The following is a 26,011-nucleotide window of genomic DNA, read 5'->3' as shown; positions in this document are numbered from 1 at the left end:
GCCGTGTTTTATCATTAATCACATGAACGTAATTACGATAAATAAAGTGCTACTGATAATATTATCTCAACGTTGTCAAAGATTTAAAAGAAAAAAAAAAAAAAATAATAATAATAATAATAATAATAATAAAAATAATAAAATAATATTAATAATAATATATAATATAAAAATAATATTAATAATAACAAACAAAACACAATAACAATAACAATCACGAAAGAACGATCAATGGGGCAAGTATTACCGGAAACGAAGGTAAAAATTGAAAAAAAAAAAAAAAAGAAAAAAAAGAACTTACGAGATGTGTTATTAATTCCGGCTAATCGATTAAACAGGTGTTTAATATATTCATTGTTATTATTATCTCAAGCGACAAATAAACGCATAAGCGATTTTTCATTTTCGTTATTCTCGTGCTGTTATTCGCTTGATTCGCTTTATAAAAAGAAAGAACCAAAAGAAACCAAAAAAAAAAAAAAAAGAAAATCAAATAAAATACAATGTTGAAACAAAAGAAAATGTGAATCTTCTTCTCGTGACACAATGCAAAAAGAGAAAAGAAGAAGAGGAGAAGAAAAATTAAAAAAAAAGAAAAAAAATAAAAACCAAAATAATAAATAAATAAATAAATAAATAAATAATATCATTCGTACTGTGCTCGTTAAACGTCTCAACGTATCGCCAATTGAAGAAAGAACAAAATATCTTTCAAATCGTCTACTACATAACCGAATATTTTCAACTTTCTTCACTTTCATCGTTTAAAAAGGTAGAGATGATTATGCTCGGATTATGAAAGGAAAATGAAAATGAATAATGAATAATAAATAAATAAAATGAGAATAAAAGAAGAGATATAGAATAAAGCCCGACATGAGGAAAAATGAATATATCCGATATTAAAGTGAATTTAAAGTTAGTGACCGATGAAAATGCGATGACTCATGTATTATGCATTTATACACGTGTGCTCTTAGCATAAAAAAAAAAGAAAAAGAACATGCCGAGAAACGAGAAAAGAAAAAAGAAATAGAATAAAACATGACCGCACCGACAAACGTGTGTGTTTAAAATTACGCGGGGGGTGGGGGTGAGGGGGAGAAAATGAAAAGATACTACGCGTGCGCACTCTATCGTGTGTATGTATGACATAATGTTTTAACAAAAAAAAAAAAAACAAGGAAACAAGTTGCGTTCAAAGAGAGAGAGAGAGAGAGAGGGAAGATAGTTAAAAAAAAAAATCATACAAAAGAAGAAGCTATACGATTAATTAAACGGACTAGGAATCGATTCTATCAGCTGTACACTTTGAATATTCTCACACGCACTCACGATCTTGAATAAAAAAAAAAATTAAAAAATAAAATAAATATATATATATATATATATATAAAAAAAAAAAAAAAAAATATACATTCTTTTTTAGCGGTCAGAGAGAGAGAGAGAGAGAGAGAGAGAGAGAGAGAGAGATAGAAAGAGAGTGAGAAAGAGAGCAAAAAAGTCGTGTGAAAAAGAGAGAGAAAATGAGAGAGTGTATGTATGTATGTGAGTGTGTGTGTGTGTGTGTGTGCGTGCGTCAAAGTGAGAATGAGAGAGAGGGAGAAAAAGAGAGAGAAAGGTATCGCGGATTAACCACCGCTCGAATAGAGATTTAATGTTTGTAAGGGCAATAATATTGTAAATTTTTCGAGTACACTGTATTTGAATGTGTAAGTTGCATAAAAAAGACAGATTTTTTAGATATTGCACTATAATATTTATTACTCTAAGATAAACGTCTACGGTGCCACGATTCGGCCACGCAATCTTGTTTGGTTCGGTGTGATTTCGTGAATCGATCGAGAAAGAATTAAAAAAAAAAAAAAACAGAAATATATAAATGAAATAAAATGAAATGAAATGAAATAAAGGATGTGACGATCGTATGGAACGATCGATCTTTTTTTTTTCTTCTTCTTCTTCCTCTTCTGCTTATTTTCGTCTTTTCAATTTGCGCGGAACAACATATTCATTTATTGTTCTTACGCAAAAGAAATGAAAAAAAGAAAAATGAGGAGAAGATGATGATTTTCGATCGAATAGAAATATCACGCCGGGCCTTACGACGAGCGGCGAATTATTTCGCGACGATTATAAAATTAACATTATTAAATGAGATGAGAATGAGAGCTAAGCGAGATTACCGCATCGTTCTTTCCAAATAACAAAATAAATGAGGAAGCAACATTTTTAGTGTTTACACTACGATTGATAAACGATTCTATTATTACATAATATTATATTAATAACAACAATATTATTACTGTAATGTTTGTTTTTGGTTATTAAAGTGTGTATATAGCAATATATTCTAGAAATGGTCCTCTCGTTCATTTTATTCCTATATTAATATACCATTTTCTTTTTTTTCTTCTATTTATCCCCTATTTAAATAAGAACGTAATATTTTGATTAATAATTATCTAATTTGAGATTAATATATTTTGTAAAGAAATTCTTTAAGTAATATAATTTATTGAATATTATATTACACGCGTTATTATTTTTATATTTTCTAATTATATTTTTCTTTTTATTCATATATACTCGAAAAAGAATGCGCCATTATTCAATTGATTATTACGTAAACTTATGGCGGTAAAATCTATACATTTGAAATATTTCATTGACGAACTTCTGCATAGATAAATATTAAAAAACATCGTAGAATTTCCGATTTATTTTAGTATCACGAAACATTAGCGACATCTACACTGTCGTTCACCGGTATTTTCATCATTTCTATGATATTCTCGATTAAACCTATTGTTTATAAAAATTAAAATAACAAAAGTGACAATATGGCGAGTAAAACATTCAACAAAATAAGTAGAGTATCCCAATTATTTCGTTCACCGCGTACTACATTACCAGATACATTTGAAAAGACTGAAGAAGCAGTTTCAAAGGGTTATGTGGTAAATATTTTTGATATAATATACATCAAGATTCAAAAGATAATATATGTTTTATTTATACTAATTTATTAATTACCAAATTTGTATTTTTTTTTTTATTTTTATAGAATATGATCAATAATGGTATAATCAAACCAGTTAATAAAGGGATGCATGTGTTATTACCATTAGGATTTCGAATATTGAATAAACTTTCAACTATTGTAGAAAAAGAAATGACGAAGATTGGTTCGCAAAGAATATTGTTGCCTGCTTTAACTTCAACTAAATTATTTAAGAAAACTAATAGATATGATTCAGATAAAAGTGAATTGTTTACTCTTACGGATAGATACGATAGAGAATATGTTCTCGGTCCAGTAAGTATTTGGAAAAAAAACAATTATGTTTAATAATTATTTTGTAACAGAATATTATGTTAAGTTTAACGTTTCATACAGGTGTAAACTACATTGCAGACTTTCGAAGAAGCTATATGCAGTCTGATCAAGAATGTGGGACCCTTGACTCCCAAAATATTACCTCTCAAATTATATCAAATTTCTAGCAAATGGAGAGATGAGATGAAACCACGTTTAGGTTTGTTACGAAGTAGGGAATTCATTATGAAAGATTTGTATACGTTCAATCTCAATTTGGATGACGCCAAAGATACGTATAATATTGTATGCGAGGCTTATGATAATATTTTTAATCAAATTGGAATAGAATATATTAAAGGTAATTTAATACGTTTGAATAGAATTAATTTTGTTTCTTTTTATATAAATTTCATAAAGAATTTCATTGTACGTACCTTTATGATATTTTATTTTCTACAGCGGAAGGTGATACAGGATCTATTGGTGGTTGTTTATCCCACGAATATCATTATTTGTCTAACGTTGGGGAAGATACTATTCTATCATGTCAATCTTGTAATTATCATGTGAATAAAAATATATCTACGCAATCAGAGTGTTCACACTGCAATGCAAAATTACAAGCACATAGTGCAATTGAGGTATTTCATTTAAATTAAAAACATAAAATAATTTAATTATTTATTGAGATATAATTATTTATCGCATTCTTACTGTATATCTTAAATATTCAGGTTGGACATACTTTCCTCTTAGATACAAAGTATTCAAAACCATTGAATGCAGTATATAAAGATCAGAATCTAGAAAAACCTCTTGTAATGGGATGTTTTGGAATTGGTTTAAGTCGTATTATGGCTGCAGCAGCTGAAATTTATTCAACTAAGGAAGAAATCAAATGGCCTAAGTGTATTGCACCTTTCACAGTTTGTATTATTCCACCGAAGGTAATTAATTAAAAAAAAAAAAAAATGGTACATTTTATATATTGGTGTATAAAATTATAATATTATATGTATCTTACAGCAAGGAAGCAAAGAAGAGGAAACTGCAGTATCTTATATTGAACCGGTATACGATATTTTATGTAAATTAGGTATAGATGCAATTCTCGATGACAGAACAAATTTAACGATAGGTAAACGTTTATTATATGTACGAACCACTGGATATCCTTATGCTATAATCCTTGGTAAAACTCTAATAACAAAGTCAGTGTTTGAACTATATGACGTTTATAACGATAAATATCATGAAGTTACTTTAGAGAGTATAACTGATTACTTTATGAAAAGCGATGTTAAAGAATCCGGAAATATTTTATTACAAGAAAGTAGCCTGTAGTATCTTGATAAAAATGTTGTTTTCTTTTGTACATATAAAATAATACATGTATAATATAAAACAAATATCGATTACTTTAAAAAATCTAAAAACTTATCTCATAATTATACCACACTGTTGTACATTAGTTCAATTGAACTTTTACTCTGTGGTATGCATTGCACAAAAAACCCCGTAAATTCCAAATATTTTTTACAGTTTCCGGTTGAACGTTATAAGACGCATCAACAGCCTTAGCCCAAATTTCAACTTCCTTTAATTTTACATCAACAGGAAGACTAATACTCCATAAAGTCCAACTCCAATTTCGACCTGGTTTAGCATTAAGATCCTGTCCTACAAGATCAGCAGTGTGCCAAGTATTTCCCTGGTCACATGTCACATCGACTCTGATTATCTTTTTACCTCCACCTGACCACGCATATCCTAGAATATGATTTAGGTAATAAGATACTTCTTTAGATTTTTACTATTATAAAATCATGTACCTTTAACATCTATTTTGCCATCTTTTATTGTGACTTTTTCTGATTGTTCTGGCTTACAAATAGCAGAAATGACAGGCATCTCTTGTATAGCTGGCGCTTTTGAAAAATCAACATTATCCCAATCCGTGCTAGGAGAAAAAGCTTTATAATCGCCTTGCTGCCATTGCGATTGACTTTCTATTTTAGAAATAATTATTCTTTCTACGAAACGAAAAACATTTTAATATATTACGTTAGGTAGAATAAAATTATTCTATAAAATTTAGATTTCGACATTGATCTACGTACCAAGCCATTTAACATTTCTTGCACCTACAACTCCGGGAACAATAACTCTAACTGGAAAACCATGATCTCTTGGTATAGGTTCTCCATTCATTTCATACGCTAATAGTACATCAGCTCTAGGATCCATGGCTTTACTAATAGGAATACTTGCACCATATGGTGTACCACTAGGATCTACATCGTGAGCTTCAAACTAACACATCGAAAAAGATAAAAATAAAAAGCTATAGAAAAAAATGTGTTTCTAGAAAGTTAAAGTACCTGCACGTGATCATAATCTTCTTCATTTATTCCTAAATCTTTCAGCACGTCACACAAACGTGCTCCTGACCAAGTGGAATTACCGACTGCACCTACACCCCAACTTAGACCTTTCAACGGTTTTACCTATTCAAAGATACATTAATATAATTTTTAATTAACTTACAATTAAATGAGATCTAATAAAGAGATACCTCTGCCATTTCTGAACGCCTATTTCCACCACACATTATAGCACTGGTTATCGTATATTTAGGATAATTTTTAATCGCATCGAAATCTAATATTTTTTTAGTATCATTTTCTACAGCTATCTCTACCGTATAAGTCTTTAAATCTATCTCAGGAACGGGAAGATGATTTCTAACATAAAAAAGATCTCTAAAAATAGAAATTACTTTAAATCTTATACAAAATAATAAATTTAATCAATTATCCAGCTACCTGTAGAAGATTTAATAAGAGATATAAGTGATTATCATATTATTTTACTTACGTTGGTGTTTGAAAGCTTTCGATTAATAAAGAAGACGGTGTTTCTGCACAAAAGGGCTTATGACCATTGATCTTTAAAGCTTTATGACGAGTTGGCTCATTCGCATAAGGATCACTTAAATCGCTAATATTTGATTTGGCATCTGTTTTAGATATATTACCAATTCTCATTGATTCTAAGAGAGCGTATATCTCAGGTGTGTTATGATTAGCAAAGATTGACCAAAATGGTTCTATTGAACTTCCAGCTGCCATCATGATTTTAGAAGAACCACCAGGATGTCGTTCAATGAAATCCGTAATATCATATACCCCTTCCTTATAAGTTACCCAAATACGATTTTCTTTATTATAATGTTTTCCTACTTCTATCAGCGTGTAAGTTTGTAGATCTTTCTTTAATTTTCCGCATTCAATATTCTTTGTTTCTTCGGACGACTGTGCTTCCTTTTTTTGCGATATATTATAAAAATATATACCTAAGAGTGAAGCAGTGATTGCAAGACCGGCAACATATTTAATGTTAAAATAATTTTTGATATTTTCTTCATTTGTATAAGTTTTTTCTTTTTGTTGTGAAGTATGCTTATGAGCATTTACATAATCGGCTAAAAATAATCTAGATAATATTACTTTAGACCTAAAATGTAAATGAACAATTTTACCGTATAATGAACATCATAATAAAATTTAAATATGCGATGAAAACGCAAAGAATTTAAGAATAAATACCTTCGCCTTGCATTAAAAAAAAGCTTCGATTGTAGCGTCATAATGAAATATAGAAACAAATATGTTTTACCATCTAAAATATTTCAAACAGTTGATAACTTTAAACTTCCATTTTTGGATATTACACACAGTCATTCAGGAAAATACTTTATGCGAGTTCAAGTAAAAGTCAATATATTTATTTTAAAAATATATTATCTGTTATTTATCAAAACAATTTATTTGTAATAATTGGAAATAAAATAGATTTTTGCTGTTGTTGTATAGAAATAATAATATGAAGTAATATGTTTATTTAAATGTCGTACTATGATAAGAATCATGAAGTATTAAAAGTTATATTGTTATCAATTCTTTCATTTACAGTTAATTAAATAAATGAGATTATATTTCTACAATCGTATGTGATTATCTTTGTTTATTTACACTATCCAAAAACACACGTACAAAGGAAGCTATTAATTGAGACATAATGATCAGCTGTTTTATCGCAGTTAATACGAGTATCTTATTAAGAGTCTTTCCGAGATTTAAATTATCCAGAGAAAAAAAAATAAAATATTGATTCAGTTATCATACTGATAAGAATAATCAATGTATATTTAGTACATGTAATATCATTTGAATTTTGAATAAATCTAAATAATACATGTATATTATTCAGTGAAAGCATTTAATTGGTCAATTTATTTACAATAACGAAAACTGATTGGTTAGAAATTATCAAAAAATAATAAAATGCAATCAATCGAACGAAAATGTATTTTCAATGCACAATTATTTTTATATAAATCATAATAAAATGCATAACAAGTATCTTTGAATAATAGTTACTTTGCATTCGAAATAAAACAAAAACACATTTGGAAAAAATGACAAACGAAAGAAAGGAAATGTAATTGAAAGTTCCATTACTACTCGAAATGTTTGCGACTTCAGCGACAAGAACAGATAAAATCTTAAACTACAAGCACAACGGGGAACACCAGTATGACGTCAATAGTTTGGTCAAGAAGTACAATAAAAGCTCACAAGTTCCCTTTTTTATCTAACCAGATTCATCTAAGTTACTACCGAGACTACCAGTGGGCGATAGTAGGTACTTAATGACGATACAATACTATCAAAGAATGCAGTATTCTGCAGTATTTCTTAAGGCACACACATGTGTTTACACACATTAAAAAATTAATATATTTATTAAAAATTCTATTATACACAATTTAACTATACTATATATATTATCAAAGAATACTGTATACTTTGATAGTATTGTACCGTTATCGCGTCAAGTACCTACTATCGCCCACTGGTGGTTCTAGTAGTAACTAAGATGAATCTGGTTAGATAAAAATGGGGACTTGTGAGTTTCAATGTACCTTTGCATTCTTTGACTTGGTGTATATATATGTAAACTTGTTCGATTATATATCTCTCACATTAGATAGAGTTAAAGTATTAGTTTAGTATGTAGACTGAACTAACACTTTTTAATGTCTCATCTATGAATAAGATAAGATGATAGAGCTCAAGGTTTTGCATCTTTATTTTGACGTTACCCTATATATCGATATTATTTGTGTTTTATATACATTGTAAATAATGCATATAAATATTGTCGATTTAATTAATTTCTTTCAAAGATTTTTCATTTATCGAATAAACAAACGATTATTTATTCGAAATAATCTATCGAAATAATATTATCGATATTATTTTATCATTTGTAATCCTCTTATCAGCAGCATTGCTTTCTATTTCTATCTATTTCTATCTATTTCTATTGCCGATAAGGTCGTGCATGATACGCGAATGATAAAGAAGAAAAGGAAAAAAAAATTAAAAGAATAAAAAAGAATAGAGATTATAAAGTTAATTTGTTACATGCTTGTCAAATCTATATTATATTTTCGTTATGCTTTATGATAATAACAGACACTGTGCAATATCATTCAATTTATCTGAATTTATCAGATATTTATTTAATCGTTTCTAACGTTTATTTATCTAATTTCTTGTTAATTTTTCTTCATCGAGATATAACAAGGAACGTCATCCCTTCTATTTATTGTCATTTTAGTCTATCAAAGTCTATAGTCTATAGCAGTGTTAATTCGTATATAATCATTATGTCATTATAAATATTATTCGTGTATAATAATTGATTTTTATACTTCTTTGACAAATTGACTACTTCAACATAACCTAGCATTTGTAAAATGGAGAGGAATAAATCAGAAAGTAAAAGCGGAGAATTGTCAATCACCAAAATGACAGGAATATCAGATCCAGAAACGCGTTTAAAAATGCTCTCTGAGAAAGCTTCAAAAGTGGAAATCAAACATAACATTCCACCTAAAAGGTACTTTCAATAATCAATTTCTTCTATGTACAGAATTTGATTGTTTTTATATATTTATGTTGTATGATTTTTAGATATTATCGTTCTGGAATGCAAATAATTAGACAAGCCAATGTATATACAGAGGAAGGCAACTACGAAGAAGCGTATCAATTATTTGTCAGATTTATAACGTAAGGGTTTTGCATATATTAATCTAGTACTATTTTTGGAAATAAAATTTCAATGGTTTAAGGGATTTTTGCATTTTTAGGCTATTTGTAGAAAAAATGAGCGAACATCAGCTTTATCATAAAGTAACAGCAGAAGATAAAGCATTGAGTAAACGAATCTTGCGAGAAGTTATTCCCAAAGCGGAGGAACTTAAGAAACAGTTATTGAAACAGTATCAGGACGAAGAGAGATCTAAGCGAGAAGAAGAGCAGAGGTATCAATTCTAATATTCATTTTTTCATTAATAAATATATAACTAATTTGTATCATTATTATTATTATTATACTCTTTTCCTATTTTTATACACAATTTGATCTTTATGTATAGGTTACATTTTATTTTTTCATTATAAAAATATCATTGTTAATATATTTCATTATTCATGTAGATTAAAAGAAGAAGAGGAAAGAAAAAATAAATTGGCAGCAATAGAAGCTGCGAGAGCTGCCAAGTTCGCTGAGACTGATTTCTTGGAGACCAAAGATGACATAAAATTACCTGTAAAGCGGTTCACTCCGACTCCTAAACCACCAAAAAGTTTATCCATAGATAGTAAGGCTCAGTCTTTAAAAGACAAGTAAGTTTCACTTCAGCGTATATAAATCTGACATCTGTAACATTTGAAATAATTTTATCATACAAAAACAAATATATTTTTTAGCAATATACCTAGAGTGGATCGTTCAACAAAACCTACTATACTTTTGAACGACAGCAGCCAATTACGCGATATTATTTTGCCCAACAAACTGATACAAAATTTCCTTTCGCTAGCATTTAATAATACAACAAATAACAAAGAAACGTGCGGCATACTAACAGGAAAATTGGAACGTAATAAATTATTGATCACTCATTTATTAATTCCACAACAAACGGGCTCCCCTGATTCTTGTTTAACGCTCAACGAAGAGGATATTTTTGACTTTCAAGATAATCATAATTTAATTACTCTCGGATGGATACATGTATGTACATATACAAATATAAAATATAATATTAACAGTTATTAACAATATTTAAATGAAAATTGTAATTGTATGATCATTTATAGACGCATCCAACACAAACAGCATTTTTATCTAGCGTGGACCTTCACACTCATTGTTCCTATCAACTTATGATGGCTGAAGCAATTGCTATTGTTTGTGCACCTAAATATGACGAGTAAGCAAATTAAATGATCTTTTATATTTTCTAATTCTTCCTGGTTAACGAATTAATATATATATATATATGTATATATTTAATTTGTTTATGTAGGACAGCTTTCTTTATTCTAACTCCAGAATATGGTCTAGATTATATAGCTAATTGCAGACAGACCGGTTTTCATCCTCATCCAACAGAACCTTCGCTTTATACGGTACATAATTACACAGCGTACTGTTACTTTTGTATATTATAATAATGAATATATTTTTCGTTTCATTTTTAGAAAGCAAAACATTGTAAGTTAGATCCAACTGCACCTGTGGAAGTGGTCGATTTAAGAAGAAAATGACATCTTTAATTCGCTTACAATCAAATTAAACATAAACAAATATGTTTTCTTTAATTCATTGCAAGATTACAAATCACAGCATCATAAAAATCATGTAGGTATTTTCTTTTTTTGTTTGATATCATTTAAGTTTCATCAATTGATGTGCATTTCTATTGTTAAAGGTGTATCTAGGTGATTAATATACAGACAGCTTTAAATGTGAAGAAGTATCGAATACTGACTTTTCTTCTTAACTAACTCTGAAGCGTTATTGTTGCTCTGCTTTTGAGCATTCAAATAATAAAAAAACACAAAATTACGAGATATTTTTCACTACGAAATATAATATACGAATATCGTCAAATTTCTGAAACCAGTCCAAAAAGTGCATTTACGTATAGAGCGTCAACAATTATTTCCAAATTAAGTGAGTAATCTTTAAATAACATTGCCGTAGTGAAAAATAAACTTAAATTTTTATATGAACATTATTCTCTCCATATAAGGCTTTGTCTATATATAAACATAAGTTTACTGTGCCTTTGGGAAAGAAAAAAAAAGACAAAAATTAATGGGTGTTCATAGCGCTTTATATTAATTATAATATTATAAAATCAGACGTCTTAGTTATAATTATTATCAAAAATTATTTTTCTAAACTACGTCATTAAAAAGCATTCAGTATATATATACAAGATGTCCTGTAACTGGTGGTAGGAATGAGTAAGGGATGATTCTACGTGACAAACTAACTCAAACATGTTGAGTACAATTTGTTCATAAAAGACTTTGTTTTGGAATAAAAAGAATCACTCCTTGCTCGCTTATACCATCAATTACATGACACCCTGTACATCTTAGTGAATTCATTTATATTAATCATGATTTAAAATAAACAATTAATTGAAAAAAAATATGCAAATATCACGTATGATAAAAATAATAATTAAAAGTATTCACGCTTTCACTTCTACATTTTTGTTTTGTCATAAAAATAGCATTATCATAGAAGTGTACTTTATAGATTGCTATAAAATATCTTACGCTTTAGCTTGGAGGTATCTAAACTTAATCGTCGTTTAATACAAATTATAACGAGCAATAATAAGAAGAAGCAAACTTCTTCTTTAAAAAGTTTAAATATCTTGGCTGTGGTTGACTGTATAATATAAATTTATAATATATCTGAATAATATATTTAAAAATCTATACATTATTTATTTATTTATTTATAGTTAAGAAAATGAAAAAAAGTTTAATACATAATATCTTACAGCCCAAGACTAAAGTTATAAACGCTACAATCGAAAGTGTTCTATAAAATCATGATCCAATGTATTATCAATTACATTATAAACAATCAGAGCCGCATTTATTACTAGTGAAGTCCTAAACAAAACTTTAATTATGAGATCTCCAAGGAACAACATTTTAGTTAATTAACTTTTTGTTTTTTTATTTATTTGTTGATTTTTATATTATTATTTATGATGGCTAAAAATTAGAAATGTAATACGCCTTATGATAAATGCGACCCTGTAAATCAATAAACTAATATATAAACATATTTATAATTATTAACTATATATATATAGTTAAATCATTATTAGAATAATTATAAAAGAAGAATAATCCATCGATCGAGTTAATCTAGAATATAATAAACATTAGGAAAGAGAATTGTTTTTTTTGTTTGTTTTTCTTTTTCTTTCTGTTTCTAATCGTTAGTAGAAAAAAAAAAAGAAAAAAAAAAAAGAAGGATCACGTAAAAAGGACCAGACTATTATTATTCATCGTGCATTTCGTGAGAATGCTGGTCCCATTCTGTTCCCGGATAATATCTACTTTCTTAGTTAAATACAAAGCAATAAAACTACGTCTCGGTTCCCATTCACTTCTCTTTGCACATATGTATATCGAATTACCTACCTAAGTACTTTGAGGGGTTTCACGCTTAACAGGATTTTATTTGTAGCAGGGTCAAACTATTATTACTACGCAATTTATATAATATATATATATAACTGTATCGTCACGTGTATTCAATTTAAAAAACGTAATACAACATTGATATCAAGGATCCTAATATCGGATATTATCGTCGACAATATTTTTTTACACTTACCAATGGAATTTATTCGAATTCTTTATCCTCTTTATTAGATATTGAATTTATAATCTTTAAGAGATAAAAGCGAATGTCTCTTATCAAAGTGAAACCATAATATTTTTTTATTCTTTAAACGGAATACGTTCTAGTTCGATTAAACATATCTATTTTACGTTAGAGTACAGTGAAAGGTAAACGAGAGCATAGTGTTAACATATGTATGTATTTCTCGTTAGCATGTAAACCGGAATCTTTGAAGAATCATCTGTACTGTATATATATAGTATAACAGTCAATACGTGAGGTTGACTAATCAAATTCAATGAATAAAACTACTACCTGGTAGTATATTTCCTAAAATGGAAAATGACGTCTTTTGAAAACTTCCAGGACCTAAAATTATAATATATTTCCATGATGACGTACTGTTGCGTTCCATAGATTGTTATACGCATACAGGAAGTCTCACAAGTTGCTATATTAAGAAAAGAAAAACAAAAGACAACAAATTAATATATATAGTTGGTTTATTAAATTGAATGAAAATATTTTATTTTAAAATACTTGGATGGATTGAAAAGTTTTGAATCTATCATGGAAAAATATTGTTCCACGATAGCGCCATTTTAAAATACCTGTCTGCAAAAAAATGAATTCATAATTTTTCAATTCGGTAAGGCGACTCTTGAGGCACCCTGTATAAATATGTGTTATTTATAGCTTCGTAAAAAGAAAGAAAAAGAAATGGAACACATATTCACCCTTCTCTTCTTTTTTTTTTTAATCAACCACTTTGCATTCGTCCTACCATTAAATCATTCTTTCTCTCTCTCCCTCTCTCTCTCTCTCTCCCTCTCTCTCTCTCTCTCTGCCCCCACCACGTTTGCTCACCTTACCAAGCAATCCACCATTTTGAAAAGAGAAAGGCGGGAAGGATAAGCATTTTGAATTTAATTCATACATCATCATTTCTCTATAGTGGCATAAGAGTATCGTGTTACGTAGGCACGCAATCGGCAATAACGAAATGCAATATTATTTCCTGTAAAACGAGAAGAAAGAATTGCTTTTGGTCACTTGTCATCGCGTAATTCGTAATACGTAAACTTTTCGATATATTTCGTCATATTTTGTCAAGCATTTTTTTAATCGTATTAAAACATCCCTTTTGAACTGCAACATCGTACGAAACTTGCGATATGTTTTATGATCCACAACGTGATAATCATGAGTTGTACTAGTGACAATTCTTATGGGAAAATATTACTACGAGGTGTACAAAATTTGTTAAAAATATATCTACGTATAATATATATTAATTTTACAAATACATATACCAACAAAAAAATACATAATTAAAATAAAGTTTTGATAATAAAAGACATATATATATATATATATATATATATAAATAAATCTTTGTAAATAATTATTTAATTCAGTACAATAATTTATACGTAAATAATTATTGGATTAAAAAATATGGTTCACAACGAGTAATTTCTTAACGATTTATTAATTAAAATCACGTGTCCGAAGAATTACGTAGAAGGGAGATTCCGAAGGTGTACACGGATATATACGTATATAATATTATCACAGGTTTTTACGTAAATGTGTGTGTACGTGTGAATGTGTGTGCGTGTGTGTGAAAACGCCGCGCTACATTCTCTCTCCCCTCTCCTATCTCCAATATTCCGAACGTAAAGCGACGTTGATCCTCTTGCGGTTTTCCGACGTTCAGTTTACGATTGCTTTTGCATTAAGAAAGAAGCGATGCCGTGTAATATATCCTCGTGTTTTCGTTTAAACTCGTTATTGTTCGTAATTTTACGAAATAACACGTGAGAAAAGGTGGAAGAAACTTTTAACATTCGAGTTATCTATAATTATTTACACTCATATATTTTAAACCCGGAAGTAAGAGTTTTTATCCTTTTCTTTCTGTCGTATTTTTGTTTTTTTTTTTCTTCGATGTATATATTTTCTTTTTTTTTGTTTAATATATTTTTTGTGTAACTTGATTTTACCACTCATAACGTGTGAATACGCGCGTACGATTTATCGTTGGTTATTGTTGTTTGCATATGATTTATTTCTTTGGTGTACATTTTACCTTCGATTTATGCATATTTTTTGTTGTTGTTGTATCACCTCTATCAATCATTTTATATAATTTTTCTTATCATTTATTAATCAAATTTACATCTTTAATATTGCGTCATACAAGAATTTACGAACAAAATGTTTCACCGTTTAGTGTGACTCATATAAGTGTAAGATCTACGAAGATACTTATATTTGTATTTCGTGTTTATTTTTGTTTTCTATTGTTATACTTTTTTCCTTTGTATATAATTTTCAAATAGTGCGCATGTTCATTTTCGTTTTCCTTTATTTAACCGCGTTTTCTTATTTTGTCTCTTTTATAAGAAAAGAAAAAATAACAGAAGAAGAAGAAGAAGAAACGATACGTTATTTCGATTAAAAAGTATAGGTCTTTGTACTTTGCATGCGATGTGTGTGTATTTATTATTATTATTATTATTATTATAACACTTGTGTGGATCAAAATGTGTCGGATTAGCGATAACAATAATTTCTTGCGTGCATGAATTATGGTGTGAATTAATTTTTTTTAATCAAAGAAATTCAAATAAAAAATATTGCACACACACATACAACAAATCTATCCACCTTGAATATCTGCATTGTTTACGATCGTATTGAAAAAAAAAGTTCTAAGAAAAAATGTGCACTATTACAGGTCGGGGACATCCAATGATCGAATGAATTCTTTCTCAAGGTCATTCTTTTACGGAATTTTAAGATAGACTTCTTGTATTTTTTTTTTTTAAATAGAATTCTATATATATATATATATATTTTTACGATGAAAACAAAAGAATAGAAATAATCTGCACGATCATTTTATTCTTAATTATTTATACTGAAATATTAAAATTACTCATTACAGTTTTGTAATTGTAAAAAAATGTTTACAACAATTTATTCCAAAGGAAGACATATAAGATGTTTGCGTGTGTGTGTGTGTGTGTTGTGTGTGCTTGTGTGTGTGTGAATAAATTTTACGTAATCATATTAGATGACTGAGCTAGCACACGCGGTACGTGCTTTTTTAAGATTTCTAGGCCAATCGTAGTGGATGTTAATAAGAAAATATTAGTTTTTAACGAATGACTGTTTACTCTTTTAAAACTAACACGTAAATTTTCACAATCGTTTGTTCGGTTTTTTTTTTTTTTAATTTGAAAAATACGTAAATCCAGATCTCTTTCTATTTTTTATTCTAATCAGTATACACGTATAGAAAAAGTAAAAAATAAAATTAAAAAGATAGCGATATATCTAAATACATAAAAGATAAAGAATATTTAAATTGTATTTAAGCATTTGTTATCAGTTATTTGGTCAATAATATAGTATCTCAATTTGTAACAGTATCATTGAGTATTTTTCTTGATAATGGAATCGTTTCTGTTCATTTTTCTTGTAATTAGAAAAAAGAAAAAAAAAATAATGAATAGAAATTGATTTTTCATTAATATTTTAAATGATAATTTATGTTCGAACATATAATATTGTACGAACAATACTGATTGTTTTTCTAATATTTATACAATATTGAACATTGTTATTGATAATGGAATTATAAATCAAAATGGTGGTGGGAAGAGGAAAAATATAAGAATTCAATTATTCTATGCAATTATTTGAATGGAACACATAGGACTAGCATAATTCGTTATTAATAAGTACAGATCGATGGCGTGACTGCGACCTTGACAATGCACTACCGTTATTTTCCGATAAACCTTAACGTTGCAAAGTATAAGGAAAAATAGGCTAATATAAATGTACTTTTTGAAAGAACAAAATCATTCGTATTTTTTGTAGATAGGAATATTTTTCTATAATACAGTATATAGTGTCTCAATTTGAAAACATATAATTAATATTTGTTATATAGATTGTTGATTATAAAAATCTTGTTTATTACATTTGCGTATTGTTGTTGAAATTTTTAATTATTTTTTGTTTTGACTGAAAATTTAATACAACATTTATATTTAACCATTCTAATTTAATATTCTTTTCACGATTTTCATTACTCACCTATTTATGAGTACACAGCATCATTGAGGGTCCGGCAAAGTGCAACAAATTAAGAAAAGAAAATCAATTAATTTTCTTCTTTTTTAATTATTATATAAATTATTATTTATGTGTTAATATAAATATTGTTCACGTTTGATTGAATGAATGAATGAATGAATGAATTGACAAGATATTCCATCATTTAAAATTTGCATAATTTTTTGGGACCCTTTTTGCTTTTTCATTTTGATCACGGCCCCACAAAATATAGAAACTAGTCTGATGTCGTGTACGTACCTATATAACTATCATTGATTACAGGATTTACAACGTGATATATACAATAGTGCGATAAGGCAACAAAAAAAACATTTTCTTTGTCGTCGTCGTCGTCTTCTTTGTCATCATCATCGAAAAAATAGTTTTTTTTTCGTTACTAAAATCTTGAAGATTATTTACACGAACGAGAAAGAAAAAAAATGTTTCAATTATCCTTGAGGATTCTACTTGCTGCATTGATGTTTGGTAAGATCGATAGTTTTCTTTCAACTAAATGAAATAATGATTCTTTTTTTCGTTTGAAAAATTCTTTATGTGCATATTTATAGATTTTGTTTTTCACTATAATATAATCTATAATTTATCAAATAAACACACTTTTCGTAAAGTCAAATTTGACAAATTACTTTTGGAAACAACAACAATTTTAAATAACTGTTCTTCGTACGTTATTTAACTTGATTAAAAAAAAAAAGAAAAAAAAAAGAAACACATTAACATTTTAATACGAAACAAAAGCTAGTATTGTGTGGTCATAACAATAAACCACAATAGAAGAATGTTTAACTATTTCATAATGATCCATTATTAAATGTAAATTAGATGGCAATTTAAAATGAATAATAAACGTGTGTATAAGAAGGAACGATAAAAACGGTTCGTGCGAAAGATGAATAATAATAATAACATATATACCTAATATATATATATATATATATATATATATATATATCTTTCTCTTTTATCAATTAAATTAACTTCTGCATTGATCAAATTTAATTGCTACCAATTGATTTTTACTACGTGATCTCTCTATATCTCAATTTTAATTTTCTTTTTTCTTTTTTTTTTGTTTCTTTATTTCCAGTGAATTTAGCATTCACGGTTCCCACCGAAGATCCTAATCTTGGCTCGAATAAATCGAAAAACGTGATCATTTCAGCTGATGTAGAAAATATTACAATTAATCACGAGACATATAAGGAAGATAAACATTTAAAAGAAGGTAATAAAAATGTAACAGTTAACTTGACAGATCATCAAAAACCATCATCGAACGAAGGGGGTACGTATTATTATTATTATCTATGAATAAAATATTATTATTTGAATATGTGATATTTAATAAATACAAATCTGTCGTTGTATATAAAATCATTCATACAATGTATTTCTTTCGTCGTTGATGATAATATTTTTATTTGATCATAATAGCATCATTAACTAAGACATTCCTTGCAACGTTGCATAATAACCCAAGCCCTATCCCTCCGGTATTGGGAAAGAAGGAGGATAATCATACTAATCAAAATGCAACGAAACGACCGATCGAAGAAACAACACCTATTAATCAAGTTACCGAGATTAAAAATGCAAGTGATTTTACCGGAGAACAAAAAGATTTGATCGAAGTATCGGTGTCTCCTCGAGACGAAGAAGACATTACAACTATTGTCCCCGTACTATTGGATAAAAGTAATTCGTCCGTTACCACTGTTACAGGTAAATGAAATTATTTTAATTCTATGAGAACATTTTTGAAATAGAATCAATGATCATTAATCGTCTATTTTTGATTTTATTTTTAGAAGCTACTGTATCATCATCATCATCATCATCATCATCACCATCATCATTATCATCATCTACCACCACGTTGAAAAGTATCAACAGGACGATTACCGTAGACGATGCTACAATTACAAAGGAAAAACCTAATAAAGAAAATCCTGATAATGAACATAAAGACAACGTAGAAAATACAACTTATCAGATGAATACTACTACTACTACTGCTACTGTATCGATTAACGTAACAACAGAAACGATAGAATCATCGAGCGTGACATCAAGTAAGTGAAAAATTATTTGACAGTTATTTTTAAAACATACGGACCGATGTTTATTATTATTATTATTATTATATTTCTTTAGAACCCACAGAGGTAACTACCGTTGTGTCTTCCGATAACGATCACGTGGATGTTGGAATCAGTACTGCGGCGGTAGAGAAGAAGGAAAGTGTCGTAGAACAGGAGGTAGAATCGAATATTAAAAGCAAAACATTAACTGCCAATGAAAAAGATAGCAATGGAAGTATGCCACCTGGTATTATTGTATTAGTAACGACACTCGCATTTGCTGCTGCTATCGTTGTTGGGTATATCAGTATGGTTATCTGGAAGCAATATCTCGAGTAAGAACAATATGATTTACACATATTTATTTTACCAGATCTTATCTTGATAATACTTCAAATTATTTATAGATTGAAATCATTTTTTTTTTTCTTCTTTTTTTTATTGTTTTCTCTTAACAATTATCTATTCGATAAACTGTTACAATTTTCTTGCATTATTATTTTTGTTCTTTTTTTTTTTTTTTTTATTTTTTTTCTTCAGACACAGATACGGACGTCGAGAATTATTGGTGAACGAGTTGGAATTCGATACGAACGATTTGAGACATTTTGAGGTATGATTGTAATATATATTCTTAAATTAATGCAAAAAAGATATAATTGCCAGAAATCATTATTCATATTTCAAACAGTTTCTACAAAACTCATAAATTCTTTTAAAGATTTAAATTCGACAACACTAAACCATGAAAACAATAATAAAATTCAATAGTGCTAATTTTATCCTTTATAATAATGTATTGCACACGATTTCAACTAGATAAATTATAATTTATAACAATCAACATCGTAATTATATTTGCATCAAGTTAATATATTCTTTCTAATCAAATTGCAAACGAATTAATTATATATTATTGTTTTCTAGCTCTGACTTGAGGAAGAACATAAATGATATTATCTGATGTGTGCTTGCCGAGTCATACGCAGATCATGAGGTAACTCACGATTCGTATTGCAAGTTTCCTGAGATAAAGGAGGTTTTAAAAATCTGTGATATCGCGTATATATAATAATAATAATAATAATAATAATAATAATAATAATAACCGATTTTTTTTTGCGTGTGTGGAATATAATCGGTGTGTTACAATTACAACAACATAATATGTACTATACTCGAATATTTTAGTACTATTTTCCTATGCAAGTTTACGCTTGTTCCTATATACTTAAAATCATATCACTTTTTAATTCATTTTAAGAAACAATTATTTTTATTTTTATCGTATTATTAAAGTATTATTTACTATGTTAGAGATTAAACAAAAAACATAAGGGTTGATTGTAAATTCGAAAAGAATTATTTTATATACACCAGTTTCATCTATTAATTATTTTATTACATGCAAAACACTAACAAGACAACGAGTGAGCATTTTATATGAATGCTAGGTTTTAGAGTTTTACGATTGATTATTACGTGTTGATTTATTTTAAGAAAAACTGTGTAACCGAAAATATAAATAATATTAACAAAAGCAACAGTGCTGTTCACATGCTAATGATTAAAATAATTAGTTTCTTTTCTACGACATGCTTTAGTAGATGTACATATTTCAAAAATGAAGATGATAATAATAAACCTCGTACGTTATTTTTTTTATATGAGATACGTTTTATTCGATTAACTGTTACCCAAATTTAATGGAAATCACTTAATTAACAAAAATATAATTTTAAATAATATTATCCAAGAATAACAATGTGTGTGTTTTTTTGTTGAGTATTCAATTATAAATTATTTAATATTTTATTTCAATAATTAATTAAATAACATGCGTACCTTATTTCTTGATAATTAACCTTTTCTATTCACCCTTGGTATTATAATAAGGCGCTACCTATAGAAAATAAAAAGAAGTTTATTGTTTTGTAAACAATGTAATTATTCTGTATCTTTAAGAATTTCTTTTTTACTAACTGTATGGAACAGTACAGCATATATGTACCACAGGTACTTAAATAACGGATAGTATACATTTAGTTCTCTTTCTTTACAACCAATGGACCAACATTGTCTTTGACCTCATTATTGTACGCTCCATGAGATCCATCGCAGTACGGCCACTGTAATAAAGAAATAATTTTAATTTGTTAATAATATTGTATATCTACTTTTTCTTAAAATACTAATCGTATAATAAAACAAGAGAGTTTATAGATAAAATAATAAATCTTACTGTATCTGTTATATAATGCTAGTTTCATAACCAGAATATTCTTGGATAAATTTAAACTAGGTCATATACAAAAGTTGAAATTTATAAACAGCACGCATTTTGATCAGAACGTAGATATTAAAAACATTGTTTAAGAAAACTTACATTTTTAGTCCTCCAGCAACGGCAGAAAACAGCCTTCTCTGATATATCCTCGACATCAATAACATCTACTACTTTATTAACATCTTTCTTAATACAAGGATTTATTATACCACATGGCTGAAACAAAAATTATATTAAGTTGACATTCACAAATTATGAAAGTATATATACACATGTAATATGTTTACACAATCACATGATCCGATAAATTAGTAACACACACACACACACAGATATAAAAATAATATATAGATTAAAATATGTCATTCAATTATTATATACATATTTTGAAAAGGTTCATCTAGGAAACTTGTCAATCTAAATAATAGTGAGTACAAAAAGGAGTCTTACATAATCAACATAACTAAATGATACAGGCCAAGTAGAAAATATACACATTAACGAGTTGTCGTGACGTCTTTTCTCTTTTACGATTTTGTAACAGGTAGGTTGCTTACCTTCGGTCTCGCACGAGGACAAAATGCTTTGTACGACATATAACCAATGCCGGCCATTAAAGCTGTGGGTGGAATTAACGATACCCAATCGGTTACTGTATCAAAACAAAAATGTCACATTTTTATTTCCTTTTCTTGATTTGTTTTTTAATATCATCCAGCGCGCATTAGAAGCATAGCGTAATGTTCGCGACATACGATTGCCATACTGCAAAGTCATCTCAACGAAATGGACTTTTATTAACGAGAAGATAAATGATAGATCAAAAAAACTAGAGGAAATTAATGAAATAATTTATATCACTTACCACCGAGTCTGAACCATCCTCCTATCGTTTCTGGAATCGGTAATCCAGCCAAATAATTTGGTATTGATACTTTCACAAATCGTGCTATTGGCTCCATATTTGCTTTCACTACTGACGAAGTCAAGTCACGCGTACCTATTCGAACGTCCTACTAAAATAATTTGATGAAAAACCACCATTATCTATGATTTTTGAATAAACACAGAGATAATAAAAAGACGTTATGGAAATTTCCACTTTTAAACGATACACCATTATTCGTTGCATTAATTCGAAACGATAAATAACATTGATATTTTTCTAACATTTTGTATCTAATGTCGTCAAAGTTATTCATTTTAAAATTTACAATATAAAAAGAAATATTTTTTATTAATTCTATAATAATTTTTATATTTATACTCTCTTATTTGTTAAAAATAAAATAAAAATGATAATTAATCGCATTGATATATATGTGAGATTTACAAATAATAATAATTATTATAATAATATATCAATATAAAACAAAGTAATATGAAAAGCAAAAAAAGAAAGAAAAAACGCGCTGAAGGAACCGACAACAGAATTCAAATTACCGATCACATAATCCAGTTACATCATTGGACTGCCATATAACAATACATTTGTTTCCCTTTACAGGAATATCACCGGTTATGGCAAGAGTAACTAGTACTTACGTTAAAGGAATGGAAGAAAAAGAAGAATAAGAATAAGAAGACGAAGACGAAGAAGAAGAAAACAAAAAACTATAAAACGAAAATAAAGAAATCAACCGTAGAGAAAAGAATATTTCCTAGAAGGGCAGTTGCAAGTAGGCCAAAAACTAAATAAAGAATAAATTTGAAAGTAAAAGAAGGTAAGAGATAGATACACATTAGTAACTCGAAACATCGAGTGATTCGTTAATTCGAAAGGAGAAGTAGTCGTTCGGTTGAGTAACGTAGTAGGTTGAGAGGGTATGGTAGTGGGGGAAGAAGGAAGGTATGCCGTCTTGCGAGTGGCGCCATCGTGCAGTTGCAAGCCGGTCGCCGGGCACGATAGGAGTGTACTCGTTCCTTTTTTTTTCGTTTTCTCTCTCTCTCACATATATATATATATATGTTGTGTGTATATATGACGAATACACGCTTGCATAGATATATATATATACATAAAATTTACAGAAGTATATATATATACATACACACATGGGTACACGTAAATGATGAGCTGTGCGTCGTGAGTCGCCGCCAAGGATAAACGTCGTTGGTCGTCGCGACGCCGCGTAGTGCGCGCAGGTATATACATATATATATATAACACGTATATATTTCTTTCTCTCTCTCTCTCTCTTTCTTTCTTTCTCATTGAAAAACATAAGGGAAGAGCGTGTCGCAAAGGAGCATTTGCTCGGGAGAGTTGGGAGCACACGCGAGTGCGCGCGGGAGTGGCAAGGAAAGAGTTGAACGAGTCTTCTGTTCTTTTTGGTGTGTCTACCCTCTCTCTCTCTCTCTCTTTCTCTTTCTCTTTCATTCTTTTTGTTGGTAGCTTCGCGTACGAAAGGCTACGCGTTGCCGGGCGTACGTAAGGAAGGAAGGAAGGATGGAAGGATGGAAGGAAGGAAGGATATATGAATAGATAGATAGATAGATAGATAGATAAATAAATAAAGATAATTAGAAAGAAAGAAATCTAATATCATAGATATAATAAATAGGTAAGATAGAGATAGAGAGAGAAAGAAAGATGAACGTATTATATACAGTGTGTGCATGTCGACGAGGGGAATAAAGTCATTTATTTCGTATATATCGGACGGTGCAGTGCGCGAAAAGTGCGAGAGGGCAATCGTGTCGTTTCTCTCTCTCTCTCTCTCTCTCTCTCTCTCTCTCTCTCTCTCTCTCTTTTTCTCTTTCTTTTTCTTTCTTTTTTTCTTTTATTCGCGCTCGCGCGTGACTGTGTGTGGCGGGTATCGCGTAAAAACGAGAAACGGGAAGAGGAGATCGAGATACACAGGAATACTGACTTGGTATAGTGAAGGAGAAAGAAGGAAGTAAAGAAGAAAGAAAAGAAAAGAAAAGAAGAAGAAGAAGAAAAAGAAAAAAAACAGAGGAATCGTGGGGTGTGCTGATGCTTGGTTAGAGGGGTATGGGGGGGTGAGGTGGTTGGGAAGGGACAATCGTAAGAGAGAAGAGAAAGAGAGTGAAATAGAAATATATTCAAGAACAAAAGATTACAAAATAAAGAATAAAGAAACGAAATAACTAACAACGACTAGGATTAGGAATTTAGGACTACGATTAGGACAACGACGAGGACGACGACGACGACGACGACGACAACGACAAGGAAGAAAAGAAGGAAGATAAAGGAAAGGAATAATAAATCAGTGTCACAAAACACAAGGAATATATTATACGGAAAAAGACTATATTTATATGGCAATTATTATAGTGCGCGTATAATAATCATTACGCGTGCGATTGTTAATAATAATAATAATAATAATAATATCGCGTGAAAAAGGTGCATCCTCACAAATGACAGGGAGGTGATCAATGTGCACGAAATATGGCTGAGGAGTTGGTGGTCACCCTGAACCGCGGCGGTGACTCCTCTGGATTTGGTTTCTCCCTTTTGGGAACGGCGGGACTTCCTCACGTTATTTACGACATCGTTGAAAACTCGCCGGCTGCTAAGTGTGGGAAGGTGAGTTTTTTATATATATATATATATCAAAATATATTCATAATTACGATTATTATATAACAATAATTTATTATTATGATATACGTAAAATGATTAGGAATAGAATGGTGCGAGTTTTAGGTGAATTTTGTTATTATGACGTGTGTTGTTTCTGTGTATATGCATAAACTGTACCTGCATCATTTCTCTATCTATCTATCTATCTTTCTTTTTTAGTTTTTCATTTTGAAATAGGGCTGAAGGGGGTGGTAAAAACCCTGTCGAAAGTCCTGCGAGAGTGAGCTCGAAATAACGCCCGTTGTATATCGACCCGCGTTATTATCGCGAGCACCCTCTGTGTCGTTCCTCGGTTCCCGATTCTTCTTTCATTATTACTTTACTTTACTTTACCTTACTTAATTTAACTTAACTTAACTTAACTTTAGTAAATAACACATCGGTGAGAGAAGAAGAAGAGAAGCCGCCCCGATGAAGATCGTTTTGCTCGGTCGTTTTAACGGCCACATTCCAAGCCCATCGGCCGGTCTTTCGACCCTTCTCTTTTCCCCCTACCCCTTAACCCCCCTTTTTCTTTCTCTTCTTCCTTCCTCGGTTCTCCTTTCATTCTCCTTTCTCTTTTCTCTCTCTCTCTCTCTCTCTTTCTTTCTTTCTTTTCTTTTTTTTCTTCTGAGAATTGAATATAAGTACGAGATGGCATTAGTTAGTGATACATACACCCTGTACTCTCATGCGAGGACGAATACAAGGACGAGAATGATGATGCAGATGATATTATAAGAGTGTTTTTTTTTTTTTTTTTTTTTTTT

At 29.3% G+C, this 26,011-nt stretch overlaps 6 protein-coding genes across 16 annotated transcripts in view; 4 read left to right on the top strand and 2 right to left on the bottom strand.

Moving 5' to 3' along the window:
* Positions 1-2,725: 2,725 nt before the first annotated feature.
* LOC106789223 (probable proline--tRNA ligase, mitochondrial) lies at positions 2,726-4,749 on the top strand. The gene is made up of 6 exons (XM_014753286.1): positions 2,726-2,960; positions 3,068-3,319; positions 3,419-3,680; positions 3,782-3,963; positions 4,057-4,269; positions 4,349-4,749. The coding sequence occupies exons 1-6, from the start codon at positions 2,844-2,846 to the stop codon at positions 4,664-4,666; spliced, it is 1,344 nt and encodes a 447-aa protein (XP_014608772.1). The 5' UTR covers positions 2,726-2,843; the 3' UTR covers positions 4,667-4,749.
* LOC106789215 (probable sulfite oxidase, mitochondrial) lies at positions 4,450-8,156 on the bottom strand. Of its 2 annotated transcripts, none has more exons than XM_014753264.1 (7): positions 6,931-8,156; positions 6,200-6,838; positions 5,898-6,084; positions 5,704-5,829; positions 5,443-5,635; positions 5,155-5,355; positions 4,450-5,092 (listed from the first exon to the last, which is right to left on the bottom strand). In XM_014753264.1, exons 1-7 carry the CDS (start codon positions 6,969-6,971, stop codon positions 4,791-4,793), a joined length of 1,689 nt encoding a protein of 562 aa, XP_014608750.1. In that variant the 5' UTR covers positions 6,972-8,156; the 3' UTR covers positions 4,450-4,790. The 2 variants fall into 2 exon arrangements, with proteins under 2 accessions (XP_014608750.1, XP_014608759.1); XM_014753273.1 differs by having other exon boundaries at positions 5,898-6,066.
* A 105-nt stretch (positions 8,157-8,261) lies between these two features.
* On the top strand, positions 8,262-11,293 carry LOC106789232 (STAM-binding protein-like A). 2 transcript variants are annotated; one of them, XM_014753304.1, is made up of 10 exons: positions 8,262-8,293; positions 9,140-9,292; positions 9,367-9,465; positions 9,546-9,719; positions 9,895-10,083; positions 10,168-10,474; positions 10,561-10,673; positions 10,770-10,872; positions 10,945-11,104; positions 11,175-11,293. In XM_014753304.1, the coding sequence occupies exons 2-9, from the start codon at positions 9,150-9,152 to the stop codon at positions 11,008-11,010; spliced, it is 1,194 nt and encodes a 397-aa protein (XP_014608790.1). In that variant the 5' UTR covers positions 8,262-8,293; positions 9,140-9,149; the 3' UTR covers positions 11,011-11,104; positions 11,175-11,293. The 2 variants fall into 2 exon arrangements, with proteins under 2 accessions (XP_014608790.1, XP_014608782.1); XM_014753296.1 differs by lacking the exon at positions 8,262-8,293 and having other exon boundaries at positions 8,815-9,292.
* Positions 11,294-14,576: 3,283 nt separating this feature from the next.
* On the top strand, positions 14,577-20,539 carry LOC106789247 (cell wall integrity and stress response component 4-like). 2 transcript variants are annotated; one of them, XM_014753324.1, is made up of 8 exons: positions 14,577-14,956; positions 17,543-17,746; positions 18,369-18,566; positions 18,716-19,003; positions 19,090-19,353; positions 19,436-19,697; positions 19,903-19,975; positions 20,290-20,539. In XM_014753324.1, exons 2-8 carry the CDS (start codon positions 17,701-17,703, stop codon positions 20,293-20,295), a joined length of 1,137 nt encoding a protein of 378 aa, XP_014608810.1. In that variant the 5' UTR covers positions 14,577-14,956; positions 17,543-17,700; the 3' UTR covers positions 20,296-20,539. The 2 variants fall into 2 exon arrangements, with proteins under 2 accessions (XP_014608810.1, XP_014608801.1); XM_014753315.1 differs by having other exon boundaries at positions 14,577-15,022.
* A 476-nt stretch (positions 20,540-21,015) lies between these two features.
* LOC106789259 (CDGSH iron-sulfur domain-containing protein 2 homolog) lies at positions 21,016-22,665 on the bottom strand. The gene is made up of 5 exons (XM_014753335.1): positions 22,515-22,665; positions 22,207-22,301; positions 21,749-21,865; positions 21,346-21,491; positions 21,016-21,265 (listed from the first exon to the last, which is right to left on the bottom strand). The coding sequence occupies exons 1-4, from the start codon at positions 22,609-22,611 to the stop codon at positions 21,405-21,407; spliced, it is 396 nt and encodes a 131-aa protein (XP_014608821.1). The 5' UTR covers positions 22,612-22,665; the 3' UTR covers positions 21,016-21,265; positions 21,346-21,404.
* Positions 22,666-23,702: 1,037 nt separating this feature from the next.
* LOC106789166 (PH and SEC7 domain-containing protein 2) overlaps positions 23,703-26,011 on the top strand; it is a 72,038-nt gene continuing 69,729 nt past the window's right edge. For 2 of the 8 annotated variants that reach the window (XM_014753184.1, XM_014753169.1), the window contains exon 1: positions 23,828-25,205. In XM_014753184.1, coding sequence (XP_014608670.1) covers positions 25,068-25,205 — 138 coding nt within the window. In that variant the 5' untranslated portion in view covers positions 23,828-25,067. Of the gene's footprint in view, positions 23,795-23,826; positions 25,206-26,011 lie in introns of those variants that run through there. The other 6 variants (XM_014753141.1, XM_014753160.1, XM_014753151.1 and 3 more) reach the window with 6 other exon arrangements.

The sequence above is a fragment of the Polistes canadensis genome, unplaced genomic scaffold, assembly GCF_001313835.1.
Source record: "Polistes canadensis isolate GaletaPanama2010 unplaced genomic scaffold, ASM131383v1 scaffold_6, whole genome shotgun sequence".
NCBI lineage: Eukaryota > Metazoa > Arthropoda > Insecta > Hymenoptera > Vespidae > Polistes > Polistes canadensis.
The sequence above is the reverse complement of the archived record's forward strand: the minus strand, read 5'-3'. Positions and strand labels throughout refer to the sequence as shown.